Source organism: Chaetura pelagica, unplaced genomic scaffold (assembly GCF_000747805.2).
Source record: "Chaetura pelagica isolate M959 unplaced genomic scaffold, ChaPel_1.0 scaffold1407, whole genome shotgun sequence".
NCBI classification, from domain to species: domain Eukaryota; kingdom Metazoa; phylum Chordata; class Aves; order Apodiformes; family Apodidae; genus Chaetura; species Chaetura pelagica.
This window is the reverse complement of record NW_009953954.1, coordinates 302,378-314,082: the sequence shown is the minus strand read 5'-3', so window position 1 is coordinate 314,082 and position 11,705 is coordinate 302,378. Positions and strand designations below refer to the sequence as shown.

Genomic DNA, 11,705 nt, shown 5'->3' with positions numbered 1-11,705 from the left:
GGGGTCCTCGGGGACGTGCGGGACGGTGAGTGGGACCCGCGGGGCGATGGAGGCACCTGGGGGTCCCGGCCCCGTGCCCGCCGTGCCCTGGTCCCCTCCCGCGTCGCCGGGGGGGGTTTCGGTGTAACCGGCCCCTGTGACCTGAGGAATTGACCGTTTGTCGCGTCCAGGGAGGAGCGGGCGCTTGTTTTCCTCTCCGGGCCGGGGTCGCCATGGACCTGGCCTATGTCTGCGAGTGGGAGAAGAAGCCCAAGAGCAACCACTGCCCTTCCATCCCCCTCGTGTGCGCCTGGTCCTGCCGAAACCTCATCGCCTTCACCACCGACCTCAAGAACGAAGAGGAGAAAGGTAGGGAGGTGGGAACTGGGGGTGTTGAGGCGAGGCATGGAACGGTTTGGGTTGGAAGGGCTTTAAAGCCCAACCAGTCCCACCCCTGCATGGGCAGGGACACCTCCCACCAGCCCAGGCTGCTCCAAGCCCCATCCAACCTGCCCTTCAACACCCCCAGGGATGGGGCAGCCACAGCTTCCCTGGGCAACCTGGGCCAGTGTCTCACCATTCTCACACTAAATAATTTCCTCTTCTTGTCCAACCTCAATCTCCTCTCTTCCAGTTTTAATCCATTCCTCCTTGTCCTTTCACTACAAGTCTTAGTCCCAGGCCCCTCCCCAGCTTTCCTGGAGCCCCTGCAGTCACTGGAAGGTGCTTTAAGGTCTCCTTGGAGCCTTCTCTTCTCCAGGCTGAACCCCCCAACTCTCCCATCCCGTCTGGCCCTCAGGAGCTCCTGGTGGCCTGTGCTCTGCTCTGGCCCTGCAATCTCTCCCCTGCACTAACCCACATGGGAAACTCCTGCCCTTCCTTTTCCTCCCATTCTGTAGGTTTAAGGGGTGTTTAGTTTGCTGGGGAGCTGTTCTGGTGTCTTGAGAAGCCCAGCACAGTTGTTTTCCTTCCCAGAACTGCTCAGTGGAAAATACCATGTGTCACCTCTGGTACCAGCTGAGGCCTGTGGGTTTAGAAGTACCAGGTGGGTAATGAGGGGTAGGGACCCAGATCTCTCTTCCTTCAGATCTCACCCACATGGTCCACATCATCGACACCGAGCACCCCTGGGATGTCTACTCTGTCAACTCTGGCCACGCTGAGGTCATCACGTGTCTGGAGTGGGACCAGTCGGGTGAGCCTGGAGCTTCTTATCCCTGTGTCCCCTTGTTTGTCTGCATGTTTCCTGAAACGGTCCATCATGGAGCTTGTTGCCTGGCAGCCGTGCAGTGTGTCCCTTGCAGGGGGGTGGTTTCCTGGGAGATTTGGGGGTGGTTTCTAGGGAGGTTTGGGGCTGTGCCCCCCACCCTGACCCAGCACCACTCCCGCAGGCTCCCGGCTGCTCTCGGCAGACGCCGACGGGCACATCAAGTGCTGGAGCATGAGCGACCACCTGGCCAACAGCTGGGAGAGCACGGTGGGCAGCGTGGTGGAGGGGGACCCGGTGGTGGCCCTGTCCTGGCTGCACAACGGTGTCAAGCTGGCTCTGCACGTGGAAAAGGTTTGTCCCAGCTCCTAGGGGATCTGTCTGAGGCCGCGAGCAAAGGGAACCCTCTGGCTGTGTTTCTGCTCTGGCTTATGGGGCAAGTCGACTAGGGGAACTTTTCCAGTCAAAAAGCAAAGTCAGATTCCTTGTTCCTGCTGGATTTCAGTGGGGGTTGGATCCCCTGTTTCTTTTGTCACTTAAACTGTGTCTCCCTTAGTCTGGTGCTTCCACTTCCTTGGCTGTAAAATGGAGATAAATCCTTTATTTGCCTACCCACAGTATTTCAGGAGAAACACTCTCGAGGTCCCAAGGTTTTGTGCAGGGATTTGGGAACAGGAGCCCTGTGTGCAGGGAGATAAGCTGCTCGTTTAGAAATATGTCCAGTTCTGTCAGACTCAGCAGCTCTGCCAAGCCCAAGTTACCTGCTTAGGTTTTTTCAAATGTTAACTCTCAGGATATCCCAGCAAGAAGCCTTTCCCTGCCTGTGGGGCTGAGAGCCCGAGGCACAGGGGTCCGTGTCAGAGCTGGGTTTGGCTGCGGAAGGGGGTCAGGGGGTTTGGGCCCTGCCCCTTGTCCACAGCTCCTCGACGAGGGGAGCTCCAGGCTGTGAGTGCTCTCATCTTCCCTCGCAGTCTGGAGCGTCCAACTTTGGGGAGAAGTTCTCCAGGGTGAAGTTCTCTCCGTCGCTGACGCTGTTTGGCGGGAAGCCCATGGAGGGCTGGATCGCCGTCACCATCAGCGGCCTGGTCACCGTGTCGCTGCTCAAGCCCAACGGGCAGGTCCTCACCTCCACCGAGAGCCTGTGCCGCCTGCGCTGCCGCGTCGCCCTGGCAGACGTCGCCTTCACGGGTGGGGGGAACATCGTGGTGGCCACATCTGATGGCAGCAGCACCTCCCCTGTCCAGTTCTACAAGGTCTGTGTCAGCGTGGTGAACGAGAAGTGCAAAATCGACACTGAGATCCTGCCCTCCCTCTTCATGCGCTGCACCACGGACCCTTCCCGCAAGGACAAGTACCCAGCCATCACTCACCTCAAGTTCCTGGCTCGGGACATGTCAGAGCAGGTCAGCATCTGCTGGGGAAGCAAGGAGGGGTTAAATGAACGGCGAGGAAATGGCTGTTTGTGCCACGTTTGGCTTCCCCACGTGGCTTGAGATGAATGATAGTGTCCTGCAGTGCCCTTGGTGTTTCTAGCTGCTGATCCTGGAAGTGCTGCTGGAAGGAGCCTGGAAATGGAGGAGGGAGAGAAACAATAACAGGGTGGTTGTAGGGCATGTTGTCACAGTAGGAGGTTCTGTTTTGCAGGTGTTGCTTTGTGCTTCCAACCAAAACAGCAGCATCGTGGAGTGCTGGTCCCTGCGGAAGGAGGGCTTGCCTGTCAATAACATCTTCCAGCAGATCTCCCCTGTGGGTGAGTTTCTGCTCTGGGTGCTCTTAAAAACAGGAGCAAAGTCTAAGTGAAAATGCAGGACAGGTCCTCAAATCCATTATCACATCTGTGGGATAATCCAGGATCCTGTGTTTATTTTTCAGTCACGTGTCCTGTTCTGTCTGTTTGTATCTTAGGCAACAAATTGCTGGTTTCCAGGAAGTGGTTTGATTGTTGCTTTCACTCAATAAAAGCCATTTTCTGTGTGACTCTGTGCACCCGCTCGTCTCGCTGGGAGCCCAGTGAGCTGAGCTTCCCAAGGAAAAAGATGGTGCAGGAAGTCTGGTCTCATGGAGCTCCCCAGGCTGCACCATTTCCCACCCTACTTCAGATAGAACCAAATCAAATCACTCAGTTTGTTCCAGTGAAATATAAAGGATTAGTGAACATCAGGATTTTTTAAATCAGACCAGCAGAACCTTCCACCAAAAGAGACTTGGCAGAGCAGGTTGTTTTTTGTACATTTACTGAAATCAGAAAAGAAATGTGGAAATACAAGGGAAATAAACTGGTCTGGTAGAATGAACAACCATTCAGTGCTGGATCTGTAGTGCTGAGTGGGGAGGGTGGGCAGAAATCGGGGGGTGGACATTTTTTCTGATCTCTTTGTGCAAGGATGTCTCACTTCCTTACCTTTCCCAGTTGGAGACAAGCAGCCCATGATCCTGAAGTGGAGGATCCTCTCTGCCACCAACGACCTGGATCGGGTGTCGGCCGTGGCGCTGCCCAAGCTGCCCATCTCCCTGACCAACACGGACCTGAAGGTGGCCAGTGACACCAAGTTCTTCCCTGGACTGGGTAAGGAGGCTCTGTTGTCTTTCTCCTAAATATGTGCCTTCTGGCTGAAACTTCACCCTCCTCACCTTCTGAACTATAGAAAGAATTGGGAGCAAACCATAGGAAATACTCATAGGAAAACTGTCAAAGACATGGTGTCTTCCTGGCCATCCCATTGTGTTTCCATGGAGAGAGGCCTATCTGTGGGGAATGCTGCCATGGCCTCAGGACAGGAGTGAGCTTGGAGCCTTGGAGCCCCACGAGTCCCTTTGGGTCCTGGCTTCTTGTCCCGTGGGCAGTCAGTGGTGTGGTGGCCCCTCTGGGGGATGGTTTGATTGTTGCTTTCACTCAATAAAAGCCATTTTCTGTGTGACTCTGTGCACCCGCTCGTCTCGCTGGGAGCCCAGTGAGCTGAGCTTCCCAAGGAAAAAGATGGTGCAGGAAGTCTGGTCTCATGGAGCTCCCCAGGCTGCACCATTTCCCACCCTACTTCAGATAGAACCAAATCAAATCACTCAGTTTGTTCCAGTGAAATATAAAGGATTAGTGAACATCAGGATTTTTTAAATCAGACCAGCAGAACCTTCCACCAAAAGAGACTTGGCAGAGCAGGTTGTTTTTTGTACATTTACTGAAATCAGAAAAGAAATGTGGAAATACAAGGGAAATAAACTGGTCTGGTAGAATGAACAACCATTCAGTGCTGGATCTGTAGTGCTGAGTGGGGAGGGTGGGCAGAAATCGGGGGGTGGACATTTTTTCTGATCTCTTTGTGCAAGGATGTCTCACTTCCTTACCTTTCCCAGTTGGAGACAAGCAGCCCATGATCCTGAAGTGGAGGATCCTCTCTGCCACCAACGACCTGGATCGAGTGTCGGCCGTGGCGCTGCCCAAGCTGCCCATCTCCCTGACCAACACGGACCTGAAGGTGGCCAGTGACACCAAGTTCTTCCCTGGACTGGGTAAGGAGGCTCTGTTGTCTTTCTCCTAAATATGTGCCTTCTGGCTGAAACTTCACCCTCCTCACCTTCTGAACTATAGAAAGAATTGGGAGCAAACCATAGGAAATACTCATAGGAAAACTGTCAAAGACATGGTGTCTTCCTGGCCATCCCATTGTGTTTCCATGGAGAGAGGCCTATCTGTGGGGAATGCTGCCATGGCCTCAGGACAGGAGTGAGCTTGGAGCCTTGGAGCCCCACGAGTCCCTTTGGGTCCTGGCTTCTTGTCCCGTGGGCAGTCGTTGGTGTGGTGGCCCCTCTGGGGGAGGGGCCCCTTGGGTCCCACCAGGAGGGGCCCCTTGATCAGCCTGGGTTGGTCTCCCCCAGGACTGGCTCTGGCCTTCCACGACGGCAGCGTCCACATCGTGCACCGCCTGTCCCTGCAGATGATGGCTGTTTTCTACAGCTCCTCCCAGCGCCCCGGGGACGAGCAGAGCATCAAGCGGCAGCGCACGGCCAGTCCCCTGGTGCACTTCAAAGCCATGCAGCTCTCCTGGACGTCTCTGGCCTTGGCGGGCATTGATAGTCACGGGAAGGTATTGTGCTCTGCTGGGGGGGTGTGAGTTGTTCTCCTCCAGGCTCTCTCTAAGATTAATAACTCAAAAAAATGCAGGGAATGTTACTTCCAGCTGTGTGATCCATGTTAAGCAAGGAGAGATGTATCCTGTTCCAGCAGGAGTTGTGTCTTTGGGTCAGGACTGAGCTGCAGGCCCTGTGCCTTTAGAGCTTCCCGGAGTGTTTTCAGTCCAGTTCTTGACATGGATTCTCCTTTGCCTGCTCCCTTCAGCTGAGCATGCTTCGCATCTCCCCCTCTATGGGCCACGTGCTGGACATGAACATGTCCCTCCGTCACTTGCTGTTCCTGTTGGAGTACTGCATGGTGACTGGCTACGACTGGTGGGACATCCTCCTCCACGTCCAACCCAACATGGTGCAGAACCTGGTGGAGAAGCTGCACGAGGAGTACATGCGGCAGAACGCGGCCTTGCAGCAGGTCAGGGGCTGCAGGGCCTGGCAGGAGGGAGGGAAGCAGCTCCAACCCCTTGGCCAGGCTGTCCCTGGGCTGTGCTCGGGGTGTGAGGAGCCTCCAGCTAAGCAGTCTCCATTTTTACTGATGTTAATGGCTGGACTGGTTGGAAGCTTCTGGTGAGGTGGTAAAGTCTATTTCTGGGAGAGGTTCTGGGCCCAGTAGCACCGTTTGTACCTGTGCAGAGCAGGATTCACTGCTCCTGCCATTCCAGTGGCAGAAATGGGAGAGCAAAGAACAAAGTGTCTTGCATTAATGAGCTTATTCTAATTCTGCCTTTCCTTCTGCTCTTGGTGCGTGTCCATCAGGTCCTCTCCACGCGCATCGTGGCCATGAAGGCATCTCTCTGCAAACTCTCCTCCAGCACCATCGCCCGCGTCTGTGACTACCATGCCAAGCTCTTCCTCATCGCCATCAGCTGCACCCTCAAGTCCCTGCTGCGCCCCCACTTCCTCAACAACCCGGACAAGAGTCCCGGGGACCGGCTCACCGAGGTCTGCTCCAAGATCACAGACATAGGTAGTGGTTGCTCTTCACATCAGAGCAGTTTGTGTCAGATTATTCCCCTTTTAGTTTGACATAAAGTGCCCGGGTTTTGTGGTGACTCCCGGGGCTGGAGGAAGAGGAGGGTGACCTCCCTTGGCACCACAGGGACAGGGGTGGAGTTTGGATCCATCTTCCTGAGCCAGGGGATGTCTCTCTTCTATTTCAGACATTGACAAGGTGATGGTTAACCTGAAAACTGAAGAATTTGTCCTGGAAATGACCACGTTGCAGTCCCTGCAGCAGCTCATCCAGTGGGTGGGAGACTTTGTGCTCTATCTGCTGGCCAGCCTTCCCAACCAGGTGAGAGCATGGGGGCTGCCAGCAGACCCAGATGGGCAAAAAAAGCCATGTGTGGTGTTGGGGTGGCTTTAGCCAAGGGACACACAACCCCAGTGTTATCAGGTCAAACACTGGGGAGTGTAAGAAACAGAAGAAACCAGAGATGGTCCTTCCTGAGCCCACCTGGGCCTCAGAGCTGAAGCGATCAGCAGCCGTGGTGAGAGCAAGGCTCTTTGTGAACCTCCATGTGCCTCTGAGCTCCCCTGCAGCTCGTGCTGCAGGTCATGCAGTGCTGGAAACCAGGAGCTGTGTGACCACAGAGCTGTGGTTCTGGCAGGCTCTGTGCCAGCCCCTATCCCTGCTGGTTTCCCTGCAGGGCTCCCCGGTGCGCCCGGGACACAGCTTCCTGCGGGATGGAGCCTCCCTCGGCATGTTCCGGGAGCTGATGGTGGTGATCCGCATCTGGGGGCTGCTGAAGCCAAGCTGCCTTCCTGTCTACACGGCCACCTCTGACACCCAGGACAGCATGTCCCTCCTCTTCAGGCTCCTCACCAAGCTTTGGCTCTGCTGTAAGTGTTCACCACTTGCCCTGAACAAAAGGATCTGCCTCCATGTGGATTGTGTGTGAAAGGAGTAATTGCAGGGAGTGATTCGTGAGTGGGTCTGTGTGTTTGGAAAGGGCAAGTGCAGCTGCCAGGGGCTTTGTTTTCTGTGCTGTGTTGGCGGATAGAGGAGGAAATCACACACAGTTCTTTCAGTCTCAAAATGAGAGGTTTAAAGATCACACTGGTGTTCTCTCTCTGCTTCATTTTCCATGCAGGTCGTGAGGAAAATCACATAACGGAGCCCGATGACACCCTGATAGATGAGTGTTGCCTCCTGCCCAGCCAGCTGCTCATTCCCAACATCGACTGGTTGCCCATCAACGATGGCATTATCAGCAAGCTGCAGAACAAGCAGCTTGTCCGGCTGCAGTTTGGGAAGGCTCCCGGGCTCGTTGGTCACACTGTCTCTTCCCAGTTTGACGCCTTCATCAGGTACGAGCCCTGAACCGAGTCACTGTGGTGAGAGGGGGGTGCTGGGGGGCTCTGGGGTCCCTTTCCAGCTCTGAGGGGTCACTGGGTTTGGGACACCTGGGTTTTTGGCTTGTCCACATGCTGATGTGACCCAAGAGCACTTTGTCCTCTCTGCTTGATTTAATTTCTTAACTTTGAATGGGCTGAGAACATAGTGTTGAAAAGAGACCACAAATGGAGGGGAAGAAACTGCCAGTTTGTGGTTGGATCCGTGTCAGTGTGGCCTTGATTTCACAGCACTTGGCCTGGGTAGTCAAAGCTTGTGTTGTGGTGGACAGTGAAATGCAGCTCACTGTCCTGGAAGCAGCTTTTAGAAAGTGATATTCTAGAACAATTTCTGTTTGTTCTTCCTACCAGGGCACCTGGACAGCCCAAAATCGACCACCTGAGGCGGCTTCACCTGGGCGCGTACCCGACGGAGGAGTGCAAGTCCTGCACCAGGTGGGCAGCGCGGGGGCCGGGTGGGCACTCCAACCCACTGCCATCCAGGAGCTCTCCAAGCTCCTTCTGCCATCCCAGCCTGTATCCCAAGAGTGTTTTGCCTTCCTGGTGCCTTCAGGAGGAAACGCTGCTTCTTTCATGAGGCCTTTGGTTATGGCCCTCCCCTGTGTGCTGGGAGAGAGCAGCTGTGGTTGTATTTAGGGTGTCCCTACCCTGGAAGTCTGAGATCCTTAAAATGCCTCTTGAGGAGCAGTGTCTCTGACTGGAGGCAGCAGCTATTGTCTCGCTGCCTAGGGCTGCTATAGTGAAACCTTGTTACTTTGCCCGAAAGTATTACCCAGGTTTGTCACTGCCACACTGAGCTGCATTTCATCCAAGGGCTGAATTGGCGTCATGGAATAAAACACAATTTTGCTTTAGCAGGAAAATGAGGGCACAGCCAGGCTACACAGTGGGAGGGAGACCTGGGTTTACCCCTGGAAGCTTTTGCTGGTGACAGGAGATTCCCAGCTTGTGCTGCAGGTCTGGGCTTTGAAGAAAAATGCCTTGGTGAGAGGGAATCATCCCAGCATCCATGGTGCCATTGGGGGGTTGTCTTTCAAACTAGGCTTGCACTTTTAAGTGCGTTTGTGCTGTCCTCTTCATCCACCCCCATGAAAGAGCCTGGATTTCAAAATAATGGTGCGGGGAGCCAACAGCCATCTAATAATGTGATTGAATTAGCTTTAATTACTGGTTTTAATAGAAAGTCTCTGTAGCAGATCATTTTTACAAGATGATTGTCTTCTGTTTTATCTGTAAAGAGCAGCTGGGGGCTGTTCCCTTGAAGGCTCTGCTCCAGATCACCTCTTCACTTCAGATAATTGCTCCGTGGTTGGAGCTGGTTTCTAGTGCTCACAAACATCACCTGCACGTGATGGAGCCGGTTTCTCCCTCACCCCCGTGGTCCCTGCAGACACCCCAGCCCTGCTGTGTCCTGGCCTCCTGTCCCTGGTGCCACCTCTCGGTTCCTTCCCAGGTGCGGCTGCGTCACGATGCTCAAGTCTCCCAACAAGGTGACAGCAGTGAAGCAGTGGGAGCAGCGCTGGATCAAGAACTGCTTGTGTGGGGGGCTGTGGCGGAGGATGCCCCTCAGCTACTCCTGAGCTCCCCTCAGCTATGCTGCAGGTCTGGGCTTTGAAGAAAAATGCCTTGGTGAGAGGGAATCATCCCAGCATCCATGGTGCCATTGGGGGGTTGTCTTTCAAACTAGGCTTGCACTTTTAAGTGCGTTTGTGCTGTCCTCTTCATCCACCCCCATGAAAGAGCCTGGATTTCAAAATAATGGTGCGGGGAGCCAACAGCCATCTAATAATGTGATTGAATTAGCTTTAATTACTGGTTTTAATAGAAAGTCTCTGTAGCAGATCATTTTTACAAGATGATTGTCTTCTGTTTTATCTGTAAAGAGCAGCTGGGGGCTGTTCCCTTGAAGGCTCTGCTCCAGATCACCTCTTCACTTCAGATAATTGCTCCGTGGTTGGAGCTGGTTTCTAGTGCTCACAAACATCACCTGCACGTGATGGAGCCGGTTTCTCCCTCACCCCCGTGGTCCCTGCAGACACCCCAGCCCTGCTGTGTCCTGGCCTCCTGTCCCTGGTGCCACCTCTCGGTTCCTTCCCAGGTGCGGCTGCGTCACGATGCTCAAGTCTCCCAACAAGGTGACAGCAGTGAAGCAGTGGGAGCAGCGCTGGATCAAGAACTGCTTGTGTGGGGGGCTGTGGCGGAGGATGCCCCTCAGCTACTCCTGAGCTCCCCTCAGCTTCTCCCGAGCCCCCCTCAGGGCGGAGCTGCCTTCCCTGGAGCTGCAGGACAGAGGGACAGCAGCTTTTCTGTGGAGCGGTGCTGCCCAGCGCCCCGGCTGCTTCCTGCACTGATCGTTCTGCCAGGAAAAGGAGGGGAGGGAGCTCCTGGGGTTGATGGGGAAGAGTCAGCTGGGAGTGCCAGAGGCTTCCCTGTCAGTGTCAGCCGAGGTGAATCCTGCCTGCCTTGGTGGCCCCAGGCTGAGCTGGGGGGGCTGTTTGAGCAGAGACCTGTCCTCCCCAAGGAATGGGAGCACAGGAGTGTGGAGCAAACCCCTGTTTGGCCCTTGCTGAACCAGCAGCCATTTTGTAAATAAAAGTTCCCTTAGTTTTGTACAGAATGTGGGGGTTGTTGTTGGGCTGGGGCAGGAGGGTGGGAGTTCTGCCTCCCCCTGAACCTCGAAAACCAACCAGGCCAAGGGCTGAGCATGACTCCCTCCAGCGAGAATGGGAGCACAGGAGTGTGGAGCAAACCCCTGTTTGGCCCTTGCTGAACCAGCAGCCATTTTGTAAATAAAAGTTCCCTTAGTTTTGTACAGAATGTGGGGGTTGTTGTTGGGCTGGGGCAGGAGGGTGGGAGTTCTGCCTCCCCCTGAACCTCGAAAACCAACCAGGCCAAGGGCTGAGCATGACTCCCTCCAGCGACCCCTGGGCCAGGGGTGGAGGCATCCAGGGTGGCCCCTGCCTGGCCTTGTTGCCCCCCTATGGGAGCTGCTGCCACCCCTCACCTTACAGTGCAGGTTCAGATTCTCTAGCAAAAAGTCACACCATGACCCTGGGGAAGGTCCCACTGCAGCCATATCACCCCGTGGCCCTGCAGGATGTGGGGGTGCTCAGCCAGGGCATATGGAGGGGTGCTGGGGGGGTCAGTGGAGTCCACATGCCCCCCAGTGAGAGGCACTGCTAGGGTTGAGCCTTCCAAGCAGTGAGTTTGGGGAGTCTCAGCCCATGGTCAAGGCCAAGGAGAGGATGGGGCTCCCTCCAAATGCAGGTGGATGGGGGGTGGCCAGGGGGTGTCGCAGCATTGGGCCTTGGCATCTCCCCCCTTTTCTCCAGCTCCCCCAGTGCTGCCCACACCCGCCCCCCCAGGCAGGGAGTCCCACCCCCCCCTGCAGCTCTGCAGGAATCATCGTGTCTTTATTGCGGTGTGGTCGTGGCAGCAGTTTGGGCACATGCAGCGAAGCCTGTGGCCTGCACCAGAGCAGGGGCTGCGACCCCCTGGCCAGACCCTGTGCTTGGCCGAGGTGGGCCAGGGACCCCCTGACTTGGTTTTTGGTGGATCTCCCAGCCCACCCTCCTCCCGGCGCAGGGCGATGCTCTGGGAGGCCCCTGGCGCTGTCGATCCAGTCGGCGTGGGGCGCGATGCGGGTGTAAATGGCTGGTTTCTTGTAGTTGCCGCGGACGCGGGAGCCGGCCGTGACCACCCCCTCAGCCACCCCGTTGCAGACCAGGGGGCCACCGGAGTCTCCCTATGGAACCTGGGACTCAGCAGCACTGCGGGGGGCTCACTGCGCGTCCCCACTCTGACCCCTGAGCTGGGGGTTCCTGCAACCCCATCCAGTCCTACGGCCCCATCTCACCCTGCACCCCCCCACACCCTCACCTCTACCAGGCTGCAGGAATCCTCCCCACTGCCCACCCCGCGCCCAGCCCCACAGGGTCTGTCTGGCAGGCTGGTACCTTGCAGGTGTCCTTCCTGCGGGAGTCGGTGCACATCATCTTCTCGGTGATGGTTCGGTCGTGGCGGGGGGGGGGGGTGGTGG

General features: G+C 55.9%; 2 protein-coding genes across 2 annotated transcripts in view; one reads left to right on the top strand and one right to left on the bottom strand.

Annotated features, from left to right (window-relative positions):
* The first annotated feature begins 203 nt into the window (after nucleotides 1-203).
* MED16 (mediator complex subunit 16) lies at nucleotides 204-9,246 on the top strand. Its single transcript, XM_010001834.1, has 14 exons — nucleotides 204-348; nucleotides 1,067-1,174; nucleotides 1,371-1,540; nucleotides 2,158-2,589; nucleotides 2,831-2,936; nucleotides 3,597-3,752; nucleotides 5,060-5,268; nucleotides 5,520-5,726; nucleotides 6,068-6,278; nucleotides 6,472-6,605; nucleotides 6,961-7,153; nucleotides 7,405-7,621; nucleotides 8,018-8,101; nucleotides 9,120-9,246. The coding sequence occupies exons 1-14, from the start codon at nucleotides 213-215 to the stop codon at nucleotides 9,244-9,246; spliced, it is 2,490 nt and encodes an 829-aa protein (XP_010000136.1). The 5' UTR covers nucleotides 204-212.
* A 1,447-nt stretch (nucleotides 9,247-10,693) lies between these two features.
* Nucleotides 10,694-11,705, bottom strand: part of CFD (complement factor D (adipsin)) — a 2,197-nt gene continuing 1,185 nt past the window's right edge. The window contains exons 5-7 of the mRNA XM_010001852.1: nucleotides 11,623-11,691; nucleotides 11,236-11,411; nucleotides 10,694-10,799 (exon numbers count right to left, since the gene is read on the bottom strand). Of these exons, the coding sequence (XP_010000154.1) occupies nucleotides 10,694-10,799; nucleotides 11,236-11,411; nucleotides 11,623-11,691 (351 nt within the window). The remainder of the gene's footprint in view (nucleotides 10,800-11,235; nucleotides 11,412-11,622; nucleotides 11,692-11,705) is intronic.

Excerpts from the sequence above, each read along its gene's own strand:
- MED16 (XM_010001834.1), top strand. The coding sequence starts at position 213 with ATGGACCTGGCCTATGTCTGCGAGTGGGAGAAGAAGCCCAAGAGCAAC. Across the intron at positions 5,727-6,067 it reads AGAACGCGGCCTTGCAGCAG|GTCCTCTCCACGCGCATCGT; the intron begins GTCAGGGGCTGC and ends CGTGTCCATCAG. Across the intron at positions 6,279-6,471 it reads CTCCAAGATCACAGACATAG|ACATTGACAAGGTGATGGTT; the intron begins GTAGTGGTTGCT and ends CTTCTATTTCAG.